The sequence below is a fragment of the Canis aureus genome, chromosome 19, assembly GCF_053574225.1.
Source record: "Canis aureus isolate CA01 chromosome 19, VMU_Caureus_v.1.0, whole genome shotgun sequence".
In the NCBI taxonomy this organism is placed as follows: Eukaryota; Metazoa; Chordata; class Mammalia; order Carnivora; family Canidae; genus Canis; species Canis aureus.
The window spans coordinates 55283902-55303689 of record NC_135629.1 but is presented as its reverse complement, the minus strand read 5'-3'; the positions used below and the strand labels follow the sequence as shown (position 1 = coordinate 55303689).

Below are 19788 nucleotides of genomic sequence, written 5' to 3'. Positions count from 1 at the left end.
GGTCTTTCCTATCTTGCATTGTTGCAATTTAGTAAACAAAACTGCCTCTAGTCTCAGCCAAAATCCCAGTTCCTTGTGTCCTGAGGGGAAAAGGATGTCGTTGTGTCACAGTGACCACTGGGGGGAGGCAGAGGATTCGGAAGTGATCAGTTCTTTCCTAAGTCACTGAACCTGACGGGGACTCAAAGGCTCTGTCAGTTGGGGGTTTCAGCTGGGGGGTCTGGCATCTCCTGGGAACCAGGTCAGGTAGGCAGAGACAGAGCATGTCTTGGTTGCACCATCCTGGCTGCTCTGTGGATGATGCTCCTTTTTTTTGTTTGTTTTTTTTTTGTGGATGATGCTCATAGTCCGCCTCTGAAACAGTGCCTCTCCATCCTGGGAGACCTGGTGCTCCTGAGATTAAGGGAAAAAGGAGAAACTGCATAGGCTCCTGTGGGTCTTGGCAGCCAGGAGAGTTTAGCAGAATGGGTGGGGCACCTCCAGGAGAATCCTCACATTTCTGTTGCTTTCAGGATTAAATCAGCTCACAACTCAGACTTCCAGGTAAAAGTGTGAGATGGGTCCAGCACAGTGGGGCACTTACTACCTCGCACCCTCTCCTGCTTTCCCTGACTATCCAGTTTATGACTCTATCCAGTTCATGCCTCTGTCAACCATTTATTATCAACTATTGAGTGAATGCCTCTAGGTGCCCAGCGTTTGCTGGTCTGAGATAACCATTTGCCATTTTGAGATATCCAAGTAGAGGTGTCAGGTGAGCAGCCATATATCTGGAGCTGATGGAGGGGAGCTGTCAATCTGAGGTCGTGGGCCTCTAACTCCTGGAATGAAACCCTGGCTCCTGGCTAGGATTAGGAAGCCTTCCATGTTACCTTCCCACTCTCCCACCCCCACCCCCGCACTCACCTTGCAGCCAACCATACCGGCCTCCTCACTGCTACCCACATATGCCAAGCCCATTCCCTTCAGTGCCCACATAGAAGTGGTATTTAAATCCATGGGAGAAAGGTCGTTCCTCAAAAGAGAATCAGGGTGTTACTCCAAAAGAAGTGGAATGGACGCTTGATGGCAAAACCCCACAAATGTCTGGCACAGAGGATTCTAGAAGAGACCCAACACCTCAAAATAGGTTGAGAATTACTGGTTAGTACTTGTATCTTTTGATACATATGTATATTCAATACATTTCATATATCCAATGTATTGTACATTTTACGCTGCATTATATGGCAGTCTAATACCATCTGGGTATATATGCACACATATTAAACTGAAATAAAAACTTTACAAAGTTTAGTTTATATTTATCCTGTCAACACTTCTCATGTTTTCTACTTCTATCTTGGTCCATTAAAAACAACTAAACTGATCGTAACCCACCAACTTGATTTCATAACCCACTCAATCTGCTATTAGGCACGGGGCTCTAGTGGACCTCTTCTACCTTGCTCCCCTTTCACTCCATCCCTACTACCCCACTGCAGTTGTACCCCCACCTCTCACTTGAACCATCTTATCAAGTACCTAATTGGCCTCCTTGCTTCTAGTTTATGTATAACCCACTGTACCAGAATAAATCTTCCTAAAGCCCAGCTCTGATCATATAAATAAATAAATAAATAAATAAATTCATTCTGGTGGTGGCCCTCCTGAGTGGATTTATTTTTAAAAATATTTTTTATTTTGTAATTTTATTTTTTAAAGAACCCCACTGAGCCTGATGTGGGGTTCAGTCCCAGGACTCTGAGATCATAACACCAGCTGAAGGCAGACGATTAATTGACTGAGCCATCTGGCACTCCCCGAGTGGATTTCTTTCCTTTCCTTTGGCCATTCCTCAATATTCCTCCATGTGTTTTCTCTCCTCCTTTCCCCTACCTTCCCGTGATTACTATGAACAGTACCTTCTCCCAGAAACCTTTGCTCACTCACTAAATGTTTGCTGAACCTACATATGCACTGTTAGAGTTGGGGAATTATGGTATTGAGCAAGGCAGACAAGAGCTACTCGCTCGCAGTGCTTTTGGGAAATGTGGAGTATAAAGGATCTTAATTTAGTGGGAGAGCTTCCAGGAAAGCTTCCTGGAGGAGGTGTCAATTAAGATAAGCACTAAAGAGGCAGGTGTGTGTGTGTGTATGTGAAAGCATGGAGGTTAGGTGAGAAGTGCAGTGAAGGTGAAAGCCCCAAATGAGACCATGGATTGAGTTCCAGGAGAAAGAAATAAGAGCATTGAGTGGGTAAGGGTTTGTTTGAGGGGTTGGGAAAGACTAGTGATAAATGATGTGGTTCCAAGGTTCAAAAGATGGAGGGAACCAGTCATCATGATAGTGCTCTCAACAGGTGGTTCTCACCTGGGGTCCATTCTGCCCCAGGAGGGCCACTGAGCCATATCTGGAGACATCTGTAGTTGTCACGACTCGGGGAGGAAAGGTACACTTGGTAGGATGGGTGAGGCCAGGGATGCTGCTCCACATTCCACAGTGTCCAGGATGCCCCACCAGTGAGATCTGGTCCCAAGTGTGCACACTGAGACACAATTGTTGAATGCTTACTCCAGTATTTTGTAAGTATTAACTTATTTAAAGCTCACAATGCTGTGAGGTAGGTATTTTTATTACCTTTTTTTTTGCAGATGGAGAAACTGATCTAAGTACAGTTGATCCTTGAACACCATGGCTTTGAGCTGTGTGGGTCCACTTATATGCAGATTTATATCAGTGAATACAGGACGGTGCTGTATATGTATTTTCTCTTCCTTATGATTTCCCTAGTAACATTTTCTTTCCTCTGGCTTGCTTTGAGAATGCAGCATATAACATACAAAATGTGTCAGTTGACTGTTTATTGGTCAACAGTAGGCTATTAAATTCTTTGGAGGTCAAAGTTATGGGTGCGTTTTTGACTGCAAGGAGGGTTGGCGCCTTTAACCTTATGTTTTTCAAGGGTCAGTTGTAATTTACCCGAGGGCATAACCAGGGACCGTGGAGTTCACTCAAATTTGCATTAACCTGGACCTATTTCCCCCACCATGCTGCCTTTCCTGGCCAGGAGGAGTTGGGCAGCGGCAAGGAGGAAAGAGAGTGACCATGTTATGGCATTTTGGGGAGATGGGAGAGGTGGGGGCCATGCAGGTGGTCCTGGGTTTCTGGTCTGAAGAGTTGGATAGATGGTGGGCAAGGCCATAATGGAAACATGAGGAAGAGGCCTGAAAGGTCAGATGCTGAGCTCCTGTTTTGTTGTGGGGAGGGCAAGGCACCCACACCCCTCTGAGCAGTGGTGGGAGGAGCCGCTGTGGAGCAAATCACATGTGGAGGGGCATTTCCATTTAGGGATGGACAAGGTCACAGAAGGTGTGGAAGGATGAAGTTCTGGAGCAGGACCCAGGAGCAGCTGGGCAGCAGCCAGAACTGTGGAAGGAAAAGTAGTGGAGCAGGTGACACCCTCGCTGGGGAGAATTTCTCCCCTAGCACACTCATAGCTGGAGTGTGTGTGTATTTTTTGCAGGGATGTACCTCACAACTTGCTTCAGAGTTCTTGCTACCAGAAAGTTCCCAGAGGCAGGAACACCATGGGTTCCCCTGCACCGCCCCACCCCTCCCCAGTGCAGCTTATCAAACTCTGACTATGGGTCATCAAGATTGTAATACAACTCCATGATCACCAGGGATCCAGGTTCCTTCTGTCTCATTGCTTTGCCATCCTTATGTGATGCCCACATCGGGGTCTAAAATGGCTGTTGATGCTCCAGCCATCATATCTACATTACATCCAGCAGCTTTAGTTTTACCATGTGTACAATGTGGTACACTGTCAAAAAGAAGAGATTGGACAGAAGCCTCTAGCATGAAGCTGTTGTGACTAGTTAAAACCTCCCAGAGGCTCTTGGTAGGACTAGGCTCCCCTTATTGTTTGGCCCTTGTGCCCTGGGTCTCTACCCAGTGGGCCTTCTGAGGGACTTGATAGACTGTGGGCCTTCAGCAGTCACCCCTGCTCATCTCCTGTCAGGCACCTGGGGCAGTGATCATGGAGTCCTCACCTGTTCTCCTTCGGTCACCAGCCACTGAGGCCCAGAAGCAGGGCCTGGCTCTCCTCTTCCAGGGGCCCTGCCACCCCAGCACTGGGCCTGGCTCTCAGACAGCGAGGGCTGGGGGGTGGCTGCTGCTCGGTGCAAGGGCTGGCACTGCTTCAAGGGTCTTAGGCTAGATAGGGCCCATAATCATGAACCATGAGAGGGTGGGGCGAGTCAGGGTTCCACGCGGTTCTCAGAGCCTGGCAGGGAGTCGCTACAGAGACAGGGCCCAGCTGATGGGGAGTCTGCGTGGTTGTGTCCTGGGAGTTTCCCAAGACTGGCCACAAAATTTGCACTGGGGCCCAGTGCAAAATCAAAGTGTGGGCCCTTTGTTCAAGAATTACTAAGAATTTCAAGATGGTGATGGTAGAGCCTTAAGCCATGTGCACAGGCCCTGGAGGTCCCAGCCCAGGGAAGTAGTAGATGATGATTGTAGTAATACCTGGGGGCCTCAGGACATCTACCTGGGACAGATGGGCCTGGGCTCGGGCCCAGGCTGAGCATCCCTGGGGCACCTGGGGCACTGGCCTGGCCCGGGGAAGCAACTTTTAGGAGCAGCTGACCAGGAACTGTGTCCATGTTTCTGGAACATCTTCCCATCCGTGGGCCCTTCCTGGTGCCTGAGCCCATTGGTCTTCTCTGCAGGAACTCTTCAAAGTCCTATTATCCCTGCAAGAGGAGTGGTCCAAACAATGTGGATTTCCAGCCCCCATGGTAATCCTGCCATGCAGCCTCTCTGTGGATGGGGCCCAGGAATTGGCCATTTTAGAACAAGCTCGTGCAGTGATTCTTAGGGGAGTCCCAAGTTTGGCCCCCACCACTCCCAAATAAGCCCTGGGAACAACCAGAGGGTTTCATCAGTGGCTGGAGCATATCTGAATAAGTCTAATCTGCCAACAAATAGTCTTGATCATCTAGGGTGGAGAACTATTTTCTTGCTACCTCTGGCCCAGAGGTGGCCTTGCTAAATGAAGCACAGGGAATCTGCTCCTTCTGGAACACTCACCAGAGAGCCAAGAAGAAAATGCTAGAGGCCACTGCTGCTCCTCTGAGCCTCACATGGCATGAACCTGGCCAGGCTGGCAGTCCAGGGCAGGGAACTGGCCTGCAGGGAGGCCTGCATCCTCCAAGGCCACTGCGTGTGTGGTGAGGAGGAACTGAAGTGTGGTTGGAGGCCCCAGAGTGGGTATGCTCAGTGTGTTCACAGCAGTGAAAAACAAGAACGGGCTTGGAAGGTGCACGTCTTTACCGTCATTTGTATTGTTCCTTGTGGAATCCTGCAAAGGCAGGAGCATAAGGCGGAAACCCAGTTTGTACTGCTTACCACACATGGAAGAAAAGGCAGGCCATTACACTCCGTGAACCGTGAGCTTAAATGTCTCCCAGGAGAGGAGATATATATTTTAAAGACATTCTTTGTGTCTGATTTCATCTGAGTCTTGAACTGTAAAACCAGACAAACATTGTGATTATTATACAGACTTTTGGTTTCTAAAATAAGCGCCTATCTTTCTTGTGTTTCCCCTCCACACCTCCCCGCACACCTGGCGTGGCCTAGGAGTGCACGGCGCTCCCGTTTGTCGGGAAGTAAGGTTTTTAAAGGCCACGTGAGTTTACATTAGTACCTTCTGCGTGAATGAGAAAAAAAAATATTGGGGGCCGAATATACTGCAATATACATGTTCATAAGAAACGTTCTAATAACAATTAGAGCACAAAACTATTGGTATAAACATATTTCCAAAAGGAAAAACTATTGCATTTCAAAAAGATGGTGCTTCCTAGACCAGAGGTTTGTCTTTCTTCTTTATAGCTGGTTTAGGGGCAGAACTCTTGCATGGAGCTAACCAAGTGCAAATGTGTTATGACGGATACAGATCCGGAGTGTCCAAAGTTCAAGGGCTGTGCAAGTCCTTGGGATTCATTTATCCCAGAGAAGAGTTTTGATTTTGAGTAGTTCAAGATGGGACATGCCCAGGGTCAAAGTGCTCCAGGATCGCTAATTCAAAGGCAGACATCCAGAAGGTTCTATGAAGCAGGAGCCAAGCAGACTTGGCTCAATGGCTGCCCTTGGAAGGCAACACTGAAACACCGACCACCCAGCCCCCTCGGAACAAACTCATTCCAGACCCAGTAGTTTGGCTTGTTGTTGGCTATGAACTTGGATAGAACCCAAGTCCTTCCAGTTGCTGATAAAACTTCTGGTTTTGATTCTTAGACACCACTGTGTCTTGGCTTGGGCAAGCCATTTCTGTGACTTGTTCTTTGAGCCACATGGGGCCTTGGGCTGTGCATGGCCCAGGGACTCAACGATTGATGGCTGCTTCTGGGGACCTTTGGTGTCTGCAGATGGGGCTGCTGTGGGCCAGCATCTGTGCCTCAGCATAGCTGGCAGTGTAGGAGGCCCTGGGCACAGCGCTGAGATGGTCTCTTCCCCCCACAAAGCACCAGGGCGGGGGGCTCTGCGGACACTGGTCAGCTCAGTATAGCCCAACAGCTACAGGACACCCCTTTTCTCCTGTGATCTGAGTTTTAAAAAATCATGGTGGAAGCTGGAGGCAGCTGAACAGAAGAGAAGCCCAACGTGGAGGTACCAGCTCGTCCAGCATGGCCCCTTTCAGCTCTCAGGCAGGATGTGTAGAGTTGGACCAAAGTTCACGGTCTGGCAGAGGAAAGGACAAGAACACTCAGAAGGAAAAGGCGACCCAGGAGGTGCCAGGTGAGCAGCTCAGGCACTCAGGAGTCCGATGTGACCTTCTGTTGTGGTTAACATCGGTTTTCTTCTTGAAGAATGGTGTGCCCTTTGAGGGTGCACTGGTGCCCCGTGAGTCAGATCAAAGGTCACATCATCTAAGAGGCACTATTGCAGTGGAGCTCGAGGGTCCTGGTCTGGAGCCTGGGGAAGGCACCACAGAGCTAGATGCCCTGCAAGGAGTGGTTCGTGTCACTGCGCTCTCGCTTCACCAGGGGCTCCCCCAGGCTGCGGGCATCGGGGTCAGCCTCACTGCCACGATCCTCACTGATGTCATCTGCAGGGTTAACATTGGGGATGAGGGGTGTGGGAGTGGGGTGCAGGAGGGAGGGAGAGAGAAGCATGTTCTCAGGGAGGTGCACAGGCTTGGACACACCAGGCCCCCCCTGGCCACCCTGAAGTGCTCAGGGAGGCCTTCTCACTGGAGACCTCCCTTGCCCAGTGTCCATTTGCTGGGTCACACTCCTGGCAGGGTTCCCTTCAGCAGTTGGTACCCTAATCCTGTAGGGGAGGGCCTGGGTTGGGGTAAGGGGAAGTGGATGCAGGCAGACAGGGCTGTGGTTCTACTCCTGGCCTGATGTGGAGGTGCCCGGGGAGCAGGATTGGATGTCGTCCCAAAGCACCCAAGGAGGTGCAGGGCTGCTCCTCTAAGCCCCAGCAGGGGCCAGGCCTGAATCAGTAGGACATCAGTAGGACACCTCCTGCTGCTCAGGTCTCACCAGCCTATCTGGATGCTGACTCCTAAAGCCCCTCAACCCACCCCAGGAGCTGCCTCGATTTCCACTAGGCTAAAGGTGGGAGGAATAGCCCCTGGGAGAGCCTCCCGGAAAAGCTACAGACATACCCACCTTTATCGAGCAGTGTCAGCGATAGGGAGGCGAGATCATTGAACTGAAAGAGAGAAGCCTAGAGTCAGGGGCCTCTGCAGAGGGGCCTGGTCCTGATGAATTTTAGCACTGTCCTCTCTCTCCAGTTAAAACAGGCTTCACTTGTAAATGAGAGCAGTTCCCACATGAGAAGCGGTGCTGATGCTGGTGTGTCCCCTCTGGCACCTACTGGGTCTTGCCTGGGAGCTGCAGGAGGGCTGAGTGGGTGCTAACTGCTCAGGCCACCAAGAGGACAGGGACTGTAGCCTCTGAATAGTGATGGGTTTATTATGTACTAAAAGCTCTGTAAGCATCACCTCATTTCTTCCTCAAAACAATCCCCTGCGACCCAGTGATTCCACTCCTAGGAATGTACCCAAAACAAATGAAAACAGGCATTCAAACAAGAATGTGCCCCCAAATGTTCACAGCAGTCAAAAGGTATAAACAACCCATGTATTCATCAACATATGAATGGATAAAGCAAAATGTTGACTATCCGTGCAAGGGAATATCTGGCCATAGAAGGAGTGAGGCAATGATACGCACTATGACATGGCTGTGCTGTGAAAAATTACGTTGAGTGAAAGACGCCACACACGAAAGGCCATGCCATGTGTGACTGCACGCGTGTGAGAGGCCCATGGCAGGCAGATCCTGGCAGAAAGGAGGGTAGTGGGTGCCAGCATCTGGGGAGAGGGATGGTAGTGACTGCTGGCAGGGATGGAGTTTGCCTTTGGGGTGATGGAATGTTCTGGAATTAGAAGTGGTGGTTGCATAACTCTTAATGTACTAAATGCCCCTGAACTGTTCACTCTAAAATGGCCAGAAAGGTAATTTTATATGTACTTTACAGCAGTAGGACCTCCTCCCATGGGTGGGGAGTCCCAGGTCCCATTTCGAGGGGCAGAGAGGCAGGTCTGAAGCCAGGTGGGTTGGCTCCAGCGTGTGAGCTCTTTCCCACCCACTGGCCTCCTGCACGTGTTTCCTCTTCTGGCCGTCGGCTGTGTCCCCCACAGGGCGCGGGCCGGCCCGGGGTCCCACAGGCAGGAGGGTCCCTCACCTCTCCCATCACAGCAATGGGCGTCTCTCCAGTTGCCTCCGCAACACGGTGCTCCACCAGGTAGAACATGTACTCGTCGTAAAGCAGGCGGATCAGGTGGAAGGAGCCGAAGCTGGCGGCGCTGCGCAGCGTGAGGTCGCGGATCACCATGGAGCTGGGGGATGGCAGACAGAGGCTGGGGACCTTCCGCGGAGCATGCAGCGCAGGCAGGCAGTCGAGCCAGGCTTCTCAGGGGCCCCACAGGCCCAGGAGCGGCCTGCCAGCACCCAGACCACCTGTGTCCAGTGTGACTGGAGTGGGGGCGGGTGGATGCGAGTTGGGAGGGAGCAGTCAGCTCTAAGCGAGGCCATGGAAACAGGACACTGTGTGTCTGTCTGACACAAGCCTTATCAAAGGGCCTGGTCGGTGGTGGAGCCCTTACTGCCCGCCCACAGCAGGTGGCCTATCCTGGCCTTCCCTCCTCCTGGGGTCCCCTCCCCTCCAGCCTTCACTCCTCAGTCAGTGGTTTAGGCGCCTGAAACAACACAGAATTTCAGGGAGCTTTCACCTCTTTCATCTGCAGCAGGGGCTGGCCCGCTCTGGTCCCACATCCAGCCCAGATCCAGCCCACTCCCCTTTCTTGTACAGCCTGCAAACCATAAATGCTTTTTACATTTTTAAATGATTGGAAACAAAATCAAAAGAAGAGTTATGTTTCATGACCCATGTAAAGCACCTGAAATTCAGTTTCGTGTCCATAAATAAAGTTTTATTGGCACATGGCCATGCCTGTTCATTTACATGTTGTGTGCCAATAGAAGTTTATTTATTTCTTGGTAGTACTATCTGATTCTTCACAGAAAAAGCGACCCCTGATTGAAAGGAATTAGATCACTTAGCACCTGTCCCAAAACCCTGGCTCCAAACACCTGAATGTCCCACCTCAGAGCTTCCCCACTCTGTTAGGTCTCATGGCTGTGGTGGCAAAGACACAGAAGGGAACAAGGCAGGGAGGAGACATGTGTGAGCCCCTGACCAAGCAGGGGGCCTGCACAGCACTGGCTCTGACCCCGTGGCCCAAGCAAACCAGAACCAAGCCAGAGTCCATGTGGGGGAATCTGAGTGAACCTTAGAACAACCAGCCACAAAGGGCCAGGCACCTCCAAATATGGTGGCGGCGGCAGCGCTCCAGCTAAAGCCTATCACCTCGTTTCCTTGCTTTGATCCCCCAAATTCTCTGTAACACCTCTCCCCTCACTCACGGACCACCTGTGGGTTGGGACTGCCTGAGGTGAAGCAGTGTTTGCTCCAATCAACTTTTAAAAGTGTTAACGTGCCCTGTTATTCTTAACGAGCTGGAACTGTTTGTGCTTGTGTATGAGTGATGGGGTGTGCAAGTGAGTCAGTAAAAGCAGTTGATGACATTCTACTTAATGCTTTGCACGTCTTCCTGGGCCAGCGTGTAGATGCACTCCTAAGGCACTTTGGCAGTGGGAAAAGAGAGGTGGCTTCAGCAGGCTGTGGATTGGAGACGGCTTAGCGAAAGCAGCCAAGGAGCGAACCCTGGGGCTGACCGCCGTGTCCAAATCAGCATGGAAAGCAAAGATCGCTTGAACGTGAGCCGACCCAAAGGCCGAGTCAGTGGACAGGGTGGAACGGCTTGGGATTTGGGATGTTTTCTCCTCAGAAGCTTCTTGGCTCTGTATGGCCAAGCCCCCTAAAGGTAAACAAGTGCACTTGGATTTTGGGTCCCTGGTGGTCTCTCCGCGTGCTCCCCTCCCCACCCCTGGGAGCTGTGGCTGGTGGTTATGTTGCGCCATCTCTCTCCTCCCGAGTGCCTCATGTCGGCCACAGGAGAGCACAGGTCTGGAAAGAAAAGTCACAGGCCAGCTGCTGCTGACATCAGCACACCATGCCTGCCTCGGGAGCCTGCTGAGCAGACAGCTGCACGGTGCCCACTGTCCCTGCCTTCCCCGAGTTCTCCTGGAAATCAAGCTGCACTTACCTATAAAAGGACCATTTCAAAAGGAACTGCCGGGCAGCCTTGGGGAAGCTGGGGCTGCCGGCGTGCTGCTTTAGGACCTGGGTGACCACGTTGTCGAGCCAGCTGGCCCACTGGTCCAGGGAGCTCTGCTGCTGTAGGGTCAGCTTGAAGTCCTGCTCCAGCCGCTGCACCACGCTCTCCTCGCACTGGCACACCCACGAGGCCTGCTCCTGCAGGGCGTGGGTGGCAGGTCAGGGAAGCTTCCCCCACCCCCAACCCCATACCCATGCCATGGGTAGGGAGCATGAAGAACATCACCAACCCTGGGCCTTTTCCAGCTACATTTGAGCACAAGGGCAGGGACGGATGGAACGACATCCAGAGAGGGAGCCTGCCCTGGTTCTAAGCATGTAAATCCACGCTTCTCAGATTATATACCATGTTTGTGGTGTTTTACTTTTAAGTGGTCATTTCTCTAAATGTGTGTGTTTATTTAATGGATAAACTCAGAGCCTGAACTCGGTGTATCATTGTGGCAGGACACACATGCACACAGCCTGCACTTCTCTGATCCCAGAGGAGAGCTGTGAAAATGTCAACAGGAAGGTAGATTTTAAAAGAGGATGAGCCAAGGTGTGGGTCCCAGCACTTGGATGCCAGGGTGACCAGGGGGAGGGTCATGGAGTGGAGGTCGGGGTCCCTGAGTGGGCTGCAGGGGGCTTCCACCCTGAACCTGTTTTCATGTATGCTGGCTTTTGCTGTGGGTTGAATTTTGTGATTTTGAGCATTTTCTGAGAGGCTGGGAGGCTGGGCCAGCAGGGTGAGGGTCACATATGTGTCGTTGCTGATCTTCAGCCTGGTCCCTGTGCCTCATCCCAGGATGCGGGGGGATTACATTGGAGAAAGTCACCTGCACGTTGGCAAAGTCCACGCGGTTGAGGTCACTGAGCATCTGGTTGATCTGGGAAGTGTTCTGAAGCACCGCCCGGGCTGCCTGAGCGAGGTGATTGAGGGACGTGTATCTGCGCAGGGTCTGGGCAAAGGCACTGACCACGCCTACCTGTGGCCAGGGGAGGTGCAGATGGTGAGGCATGGGGCCAGAGCTTGTTCTGGGCTCTGGGACACAGAGGGACGCACCCTTCTGACAGCTTCAAGGACCCAAAGAGTGAGAATAAATGAAGGATGCCAACCTCACCAAACCATCTTGGCATCTAGAGCAGACTCCGTAGCATTGGTGAGTTAGCCATTCAGGACAGGGGGCTTATGCCACTGTTTCTAGAATTCCTTTGGCTCTCTAGAGTGGCCAGGTCAGGGAATACAGATTTCTGGGTGCCACTGGATCAGGCTTTGTGGGGGTGGGGCCTGGGAATCTGTAATTTTAATCACTACCTTGGTGATTCCTATGCATGCTGAGGTTTGAGAGTCACTGGTCTAACAGTTCCAGACCATGGTCAGGGAGGCCAGATGCTTGGAACCTGGCCTCACCTGTACGCAGGTCTCTAAGAGATGCTTGTGAGAACAGCACTCTCTTCTGAGCATGGAGGCCCAATCTCCACATTTTAAATTCTGATTTGTGGCTAAGGCCATTGCAATAAGGGTGACAGCGAGGAGATGAAACCCTCCCTCCTATGAGGCGCATAGGAACGTTCTATCTGTTGCAAATCAACCCAAACGCATCACAGCAAATGACATCTTCTATTGTGCCCCTCCCTAGTAGCACCTGTCCTACATCACCCTAATCCCCCCCAAAGGGCCTCGAGGTCCTCAGGAGCCCACTTTCCCTGGGCAGGGGGACAGGGGCCGTTCCCTGAGCCCTGCCCAGCTGCTCCCGTCAAGCAGAGCTGCTACCTTGGTCTGGATGACCTGCTGTGGGAAGTCTCTCATGGCGTTCGTCAACCAGCCTTCCAAGCTCTTGGCGAAATTACGGATGGCCTGTGTCAGGGTACCTGGGAGATACAAGCCATGATACTTCCAGTGAGAAGGCGGACACGCTCATCAGGATCAGCATTAATGTAAGAGATGCACATGCAATGAACCCTTTAGAACACGCAGCACAGAGAAAAAGAGCCAGTGACCAGCATACGGGGACCGGGGACCGGGGACCTGGGAGAACTTAGGGCATTTAGTGAGCAAGGTGCTGGGTAAGAATCAGGGCCACCCAGTGCCTTCATCTCTGTGCCTCTATCTCCTGCCTTAGTGGTTCTTCTCACCCAGGGGTAACTTTGCCCCCAGGGGATACTAGGGGAATGTGTGCAGACACCTGTGGTCGTCGCAACTGGGGGAGCTCCTGGCATCAATGGGTGGGGGCCGGGCCCCACCCCCCACACAGTGCCCAGAACGGCCCCCCGTTACAGAGAACAGTCCACAGTGCTGAGGGAGGAGAAGCCCTGAGACACACACATGCACGTACGTAGAGTCTACCAACTTCCAAATTTATTGTGAGGTGGCTTGCAATAAGAAACAAATAAGGCTGTTTAAAGAAAAGAAAAAACTTCAAAAATGTAAAAGGAAATGTACCCCAACTCCAACCTTAAGAGAGAGACTCCAACTACATGCTACAATGACCAGTTTTCGGGCCGGCAAGCCCAAAGGAGAAATGTAATAGTTTTGCTGTTTCCAATTTTCCAGCACAAAAGCAGCAGACCAGTTCATTAAGAAAGACCGAAGTTTCCATCGTGCCAACAGGCACAAATATTAACAGCCCACTGCCAGGTTACCTGTGGTGCCCCTGCTGTCATTATTAAGACTGAGGCCTCAGGACCCAGCTTCCTCACTCAGGGGCTTCCACCCTTCAGGACCCTAGGGGCCCCATGGGAGAGCCTGGAAGGGCCTGGCAGGGCGTACTACCTGCCGGGTGGGCGTGATGAGCCTGTCATCACCTCTGGAGGCCCTGCAGGTGGTCCCGGGGGCAGAGGGGCACAGTGGGTTGAGACCCTCCCTGGGGCTTTCAGCAAACCAGCAGATGGGGTAGGGCTGTCCTGTGACCCCGGCCCTGCCCTCTGGGGACATGCTGGGTGAAGGGGGGTGGAGATCCCGGGCCCCAGAGGAACTTGGGAGGCTGGAGTATCACCCGGAGCCCGGCAGCACAGAGCATGCTGAAGCCCGAGCCGGCCCGGGCGGGCTGCCACCCAAAGGTGGCAGGCCTCCCGAGAGCCATGAGCGGGCCTTCCCCTCGGCCTTGTTCTGGGGTGGGGGGCAAGGAAAGCACAGGGGCGACGGGGGAGCACAGCAGCCAGCGAGCCACTTACTGGGCACTGGCCGCAGCACGTCGGGGATGAGGATCTCCACCAGGGCCTGGTACAGGATGTGGTCGCAGTTCCTCATCCACTTGAGAATGGGCTCGCATTTACACAGAGACACCAGCTTGTCCTTCGGCAGGACGGCACCCTCGGACTCCCCGTCGCTGCGGGGAACAGGAGACCCAGGTGAGCTGCAGCCTGCAGGGTGGCAGGGGGCCCCAGGATGGACCCCCCACCCCGTTCTCCAGCAGGCCCATACCCCCTACAGTCTCCTGCTGAAGCAAGAGAATGGGCAACATGAAGGACAGGCCGTGGTCAGAGTGTGAACCCCCCCCCACACACACACAAGGGGGCTCTGAGTGCCAATTCTTGGAAGGGTGACGCACTCGCTTGTGGGTCACAGTGGGGGTGTCTGCAGTTTAACCCCGGGGTACTGGGAAATGAGCCGGTTGGGCTCTGTGGCCCCTGGGGGCAGGGGGCCGGGGTGAGGGCAGTAACCTGGCAGGTAGGGAGGCCGGGCCATCACCCGAGGAAGCTTTCGAGTTCCAGAAGGAAAGCCACAGCTTCTCAATGTAGTGAAACTGGAGGTTCACCACAACATCTAGAGTTGCCTGTGAATAAACACAGCCCGTTGAGCTCATGGTGTGCATGTTAGAAAGTGTGCCTATCACGCACAGTCGACTGGGACATGCCAAGTGGGCCGGTGTGATGTGACAGGGGCTGCGGTGGGGTGCCCTGAACCCGAGAGAGACCACAAGGGGGGACAGACATGCCACGGTTCAGAGAGTGGAGACTCTATCTGCTTCATAGCTAGAGGAAGCAGGTGGCCGCTCCCGCCTCCCCTGGGTCACCTGGGGACACACCTGGGATGTCTGAGGGTTTGGCGGTTCTGGCGATGTGTGAGGCTTCACGGGGCACGGGCTCTGCTGTCCACCCAGGCCGGGCCCCCCTTCCCTCCCCACACCCAGGCTCAGGGTCTCCCGGGGCGGGGCGGTCACCTCGCAGTGCCTCCGGTAGACCAGCTGCAGCGCCTTGACGTCGTGCAGCGTGATGCTCTCCTGCAGCAAGACGCTGCCCAGGTCAGGCGCCGGGAACTCCGGGAAGACGTGAGAGACATCTGGGAGGAAAATGGGGGTTAGCGGAGAAGGTCCCCAGGCAGGCGGCCCCTGTGCTGGGGGATTAGGGGATTAGGGTTAGGGTTGCCAGTGGCTGCTGCCAGGCCCGGCGTGCCGGTGACTGCTCCACAGCCCTGGGTCTCACAATTTTTATGTTTTGGTTTTCTCAGGGGCAGAATGGGGACAACCCTGTCCTGTCTCAGCTGACACAGCAAGCTCAGGGCCCAGCATTCAGTGAGTACTCCCATCACCCCAGCGTGTGGGTTGCTCAGGGCTGTGAATTTGGGGAGGGGGCTGGCCATGGCTAACCCAGTGACTTCCCTGAAGGCTTCTCTCTGGGCTCCAAAAATACACTAAAAATAGATGAAGGCCCCTCACGTCTGCAGGGTGTGCGTGTGGACACCGACCACAGTATGCCCCCGGGCACGTCCCAGGTGGCAGGCTGCGAGTTAGACGCTCTCCCGGGGGCCGTGGTGCCAGCAGGGAAGGGGCTCTCCCAGGGAAGGGCCAGCAGCCCTGCGTCAGGCCACCAGGAGGGGAGAGGCAGTTTTGAGTCCTGAGCATCCCAAATGCTCCAGGGAAGCAAGGAAGAGAACCAAGGAAGGCAGCCAAGTCCTGCGCCGACAGGTTTTACGACACATCTAGTCTTCCTTCCGATGGGCATTTCATTTCCTTTGCTTATTTTTCTGATGGTCATTTCACACATTCATTTTGGGGACACCTGCTGACTATTCTAAAATCTTGGAGATACCATAAAGGTTTATCTAGAACATTTCTATGTAATTAAAGAGGGATTATTATACAAGAAAACTGTCTAAAGCACCCCTGTAGATGCTGCTGGTGCTGAAACCCCTGAGCACCTGGAAGAGCTGAGTGGACACCTGAGCTTTTCCGGGGTGGGGAGCACTCACCTATGTACTGCTGGTGGTGCTGGCTCTGGGCGGCCATGGCCTGCTCTGGTGTGCTGTGCAGGCTGCCATGCGAGCCACTGTCCCCAAGGCTGTCGGTCTTCTGGGCTGGCCGGTACCTGGGCAGGGCATATGGTGTCACCACGAGGCCCCAGCTGTACTGCCCAAAGGGGCTCAAGGTGCACAGAGCTGAGTAGGAGTCAGTTTGGGGTATGTGTGCATGTATATGTGTGTATGATTTTAAAAATTTGTGGTGAATGCACATAAAATTAACCATCTTAACCGTCTCTAAGTGCATAGCTCGGCGGCACAAAGTACACTCACGCTATCATGCATCCACCCCCACCATCTGTCTCCAGAACCTTCCATCTCCCCACACGGAGACCCTTTCCCCAGGAAGCACTGACCCCCTGGCTCCCACCATCTCCTCTGTCTCTGTGGATGGGCCTCCTCTGGGGACCTCCTGAGAGTGGGGTCCTGCAGGAGGTATCCTCTGGATCTGGGTCCCCTCCCTGAGCCAGGTGTCCTTGGGGTCCGTCCACGTGGGGGCAGGTGTCAGGATGTCCTTCCTTTCTAAGGCTGAATAACATTCTGTTGTCTGGATGGACACTTTGGCTTATCTCTTCATCTGCTGATGGATATTCAGGGTTGCTTGTGGGGGGTGTGTTTGTGTATCTTTTATTTTCCCCAATACTTCTCCCTTAGAATATAAGTGAACTTCTTTACATAGAATCACAAATATCTTACTATTATATGGCCTCAAAGGAAATTCTAGGACTTTCATTTTGCCTTGAGCCAGAAGGCAGTGGACAGCCTGTCCTGGCAGCAAATGGGGAACACTCACAGAGAAGGGCTCCCCAGGGCTTGGTGTTCCTTGAACCCAGCGGCCCACTGCGAGGTGGGAACGTGTGTGGTGGGAAGAACAGGGGGACCCAACTCCAGCAAGGAGAGCCTTTCCTTGTGGAAAGTGGGGCCAGGAGGACGGAGGAAAGTCTCTCAGACACGTGCAGACCGCCTGACTTGGGTGGTGGTTCCAAGTATAAATGGCATGAGCCTGTCACCAGGCTCAGCTGCTCCTAAGATAATACGCTGCCTGGTGTAATGATTCACGGGGGTTTGCAGGGGCCCAGACCAAACAACAAGAAGCGAGAGAGTCCATGTCTGTGGATGAACAGGTACAGGATGGACTGCCGGCTCCACTCTTATCTGTTGGCTGCTGGAGAATGTTCTAGAGACTCTCTTCTGTGCTCTCCAACTCCCATGGTTGAACATGCGGTTTGGAGCCACTGAGATGGCCTCAGGGCCACTAAAGTGGGTTTTTAGCCACACATAGATGGGCCACATGAAGCCATCTGGACTCTGGGGAGGAGACAGGGACAGAGGGAAGCAGGCAAGGAAGTGACTGTAGGACTGCCAGGGCGGGTGATATTGGAGTGGGGACCTGAATGGGGCTCTGCAAATCCCAGCTGTGGAGGGCCAGTTCTGTTCCTGGTTGTGTAAATAAAGTTTTATTGGGACACAGCCACGCCCATTTGTGTACATGTCATCTGTGCAGGCTTTCAGGTTGCCATGGCAGGGCCGAGTAGTCTTGACAGGGTGTCTGGCCTGCAAAGCCTAAGATATTTGCTCTCTGGCCCTTTACAGAAGTTTCCTGACCCCTGCCATAAAAGATGAATTAGTGTGTGATAGAGAACATTCCAGAAAGTGACCAGGCCTTTTCAGACATTGGATCAAAATGTCAAGAAGCAGCAGCAACTTGGGTATATAAGCTTCTTTCTCCAAGCTTCTTGGGTTATTTCCAGTGTTACTTTTTTTTTTTTTTCCCTCTTACAGTTGAAAATTAAAGATTTAGGATCCTGGCTCTGTGATATTCTGGAAAAGGGAAAACTATGGAGACAGTAGAAGGATCAGTAGCTGCCAGAGGTTGAGGGGGGAGGGAAGGATGAATAGGCGGGGCACAGAGGATTTTCAGGGCAGTGAAACTACCCTGTGTGATCCTGCAACGCTGGATACGTGTCATAACACATTTGTACAAACCCATTTGAATGGAGCACCAGAGTGACCCTAATGTCAAGTATGGACTTAAGGTGATAATGACGTGTCAATGTAGGTTCACCAGTTGTAACAAACGCACAGCTCTGGTGTCATGTTGTTGGGGTGGCTGTGCATCCGAGCACAGGGGGCATATGGGGAACTCTGCACTTTCTGCCCAATTTTGCTGTGGATCTAAAACTGTCCTAAAAAATAGTGTCTACTTTTTTTTTTTAAAAAAAAGAGAAAGATCTGAAGGCTCTGTTAGCTGGACGAGGTTGCATCCCCAGCCTCCCGTGCCTTGGCTCACCCAGGATGTTGGAGACAGAGGTTAATATGAATCTATTTTTTTTCCATCACAGTTTGGAGAATCCCCTCCTACCTAGGTATCTAATGTTTGACAAACACTTCATTGTATGTTCTCCCAAGTGAAACTTAGACCCGACCCCTGCTTTGGCAGAAAAGTTGGTCCTCAGGCTGGCTTTGGGCCAGGTCACCCACCTTGGCTTCTGATGCATGGGCTGTTGCCGCATGGCCATGTACTGGGTGTCCTCCTGCAGCCGGTTCAAAGGCGAGTCTGGTTTCAGACGGATCCCATAGTAGTGATATTTGGAGTTGCCCCTAAAAACCAAGCATCTTAGGGTCAGCTAGCTCTCTTTGCAGATGTCCTGAATGACAAGTGCTCTGGCCCTTCCATTTGGGTGTTTGGGTTCAGTGTTCCCTGGACCAGTGTGAAATGTTCCATGGTCAGAGAAGGTTTAGGAAATTCTATACTTGGCCTCCCCATCTCAGAGATTACCCCCCCTTGCATTTTAGTATTATAAAGGGTCTGAGAAGTCCTACAGTGGGAAAAGCAGTGCAGCTTTGTTTGACCTGGCATGGCCTCACCATCATCATCGTCATCACCATCTTCACCATCATTATCACTATCATTCTCACCATCACCACCATGACCATCATCATCACTGTCATTATCATCATCACTGTCACCATCACTGTCATCATCACCATCATCACCACCATCACCACCTTCACAATCATCCTCATCATCACTACCATCACCATCATCATCACCGGTATCATCACCAACATCAGTATAACATGATTTGGAAAACGGCACAAGGTTGGGAAACACTACTATAGCTTATTATGGGAAAAATAAGTGATCAAAGGGCTTTAGACAATTTGGTTAAGAAAACAGGTCAGAAGGGCTACTCAGGAGAGAAGCACTGAAGGACAGACGTGTGTCTGGCAACAGGGACAAATGGGAGAAGCATGAGTCCTTTCTGAATGAGGTAGGGGCTTGGCTGATGCCAGGAGGAGGGGAAAGCAGGGCGATAAAGCCCTAATCCTGAGGCCAGCATCCGGGATACTCTGACGATGGAGGCCATGCATGAGCCTTCTGGAGAGGCCCCAAAGGCAGTGGCTGTGTCCCCAGAGACCAGGGGCTCCTTCTCCTTCTCTTCCCTCCTCTATCCATTGATGCTCTGTAAGGATGTTCTCTGTAAAGGATCAAAGGGTGTCTCTTGGCCCGACACCAGTTTCTGAGGATGTATGAGTAACCCCAACCCCCACATGTGACTTCACAGATAACAGCCATGCAGGAAATGGCCTTCTGTGTGCTCTGGGCCACCCACTTTGAATAGAGTATGGCTGCTGTTTTTTTGTTTTTTTTTTTTTTTTTATTTGTATTTATTTATGATAGTCACAGAGAGAGAGAGAGGCAGAGACACAGGCAGAGGGAGAAGCAGGCTCCATGCACCGGGAGCCTGATGTGGGAT

General features: G+C 52.4%; 1 protein-coding gene across 4 annotated transcripts in view; it reads right to left on the bottom strand.

The window, feature by feature from the left end:
• Window positions 1-5436: 5436 nt before the first annotated feature.
• The window catches only part of RFX2 (regulatory factor X2), a 97142-nt gene continuing 82790 nt past the window's right edge, over window positions 5437-19788 (bottom strand). For all 4 annotated transcript variants that reach the window (XM_077860303.1, XM_077860300.1, XM_077860302.1 and 1 more), the window contains 11 exons: window positions 18509-18628; window positions 15980-16095; window positions 14952-15070; window positions 14452-14564; window positions 13963-14117; window positions 12563-12660; window positions 11625-11774; window positions 10736-10944; window positions 8752-8905; window positions 7671-7713; window positions 5437-7099 (listed from right to left, as the gene is read on the bottom strand). In XM_077860303.1, the coding sequence (XP_077716429.1) occupies window positions 6987-7099; window positions 7671-7713; window positions 8752-8905; window positions 10736-10944; window positions 11625-11774; window positions 12563-12660; window positions 13963-14117; window positions 14452-14564; window positions 14952-15070; window positions 15980-16095; window positions 18509-18628 (1390 nt within the window). In that variant the 3' untranslated portion in view covers window positions 5437-6986. The remainder of the gene's footprint in view (window positions 7100-7670; window positions 7714-8751; window positions 8906-10735; window positions 10945-11624; window positions 11775-12562; window positions 12661-13962; window positions 14118-14451; window positions 14565-14951; window positions 15071-15979; window positions 16096-18508; window positions 18629-19788) is intronic.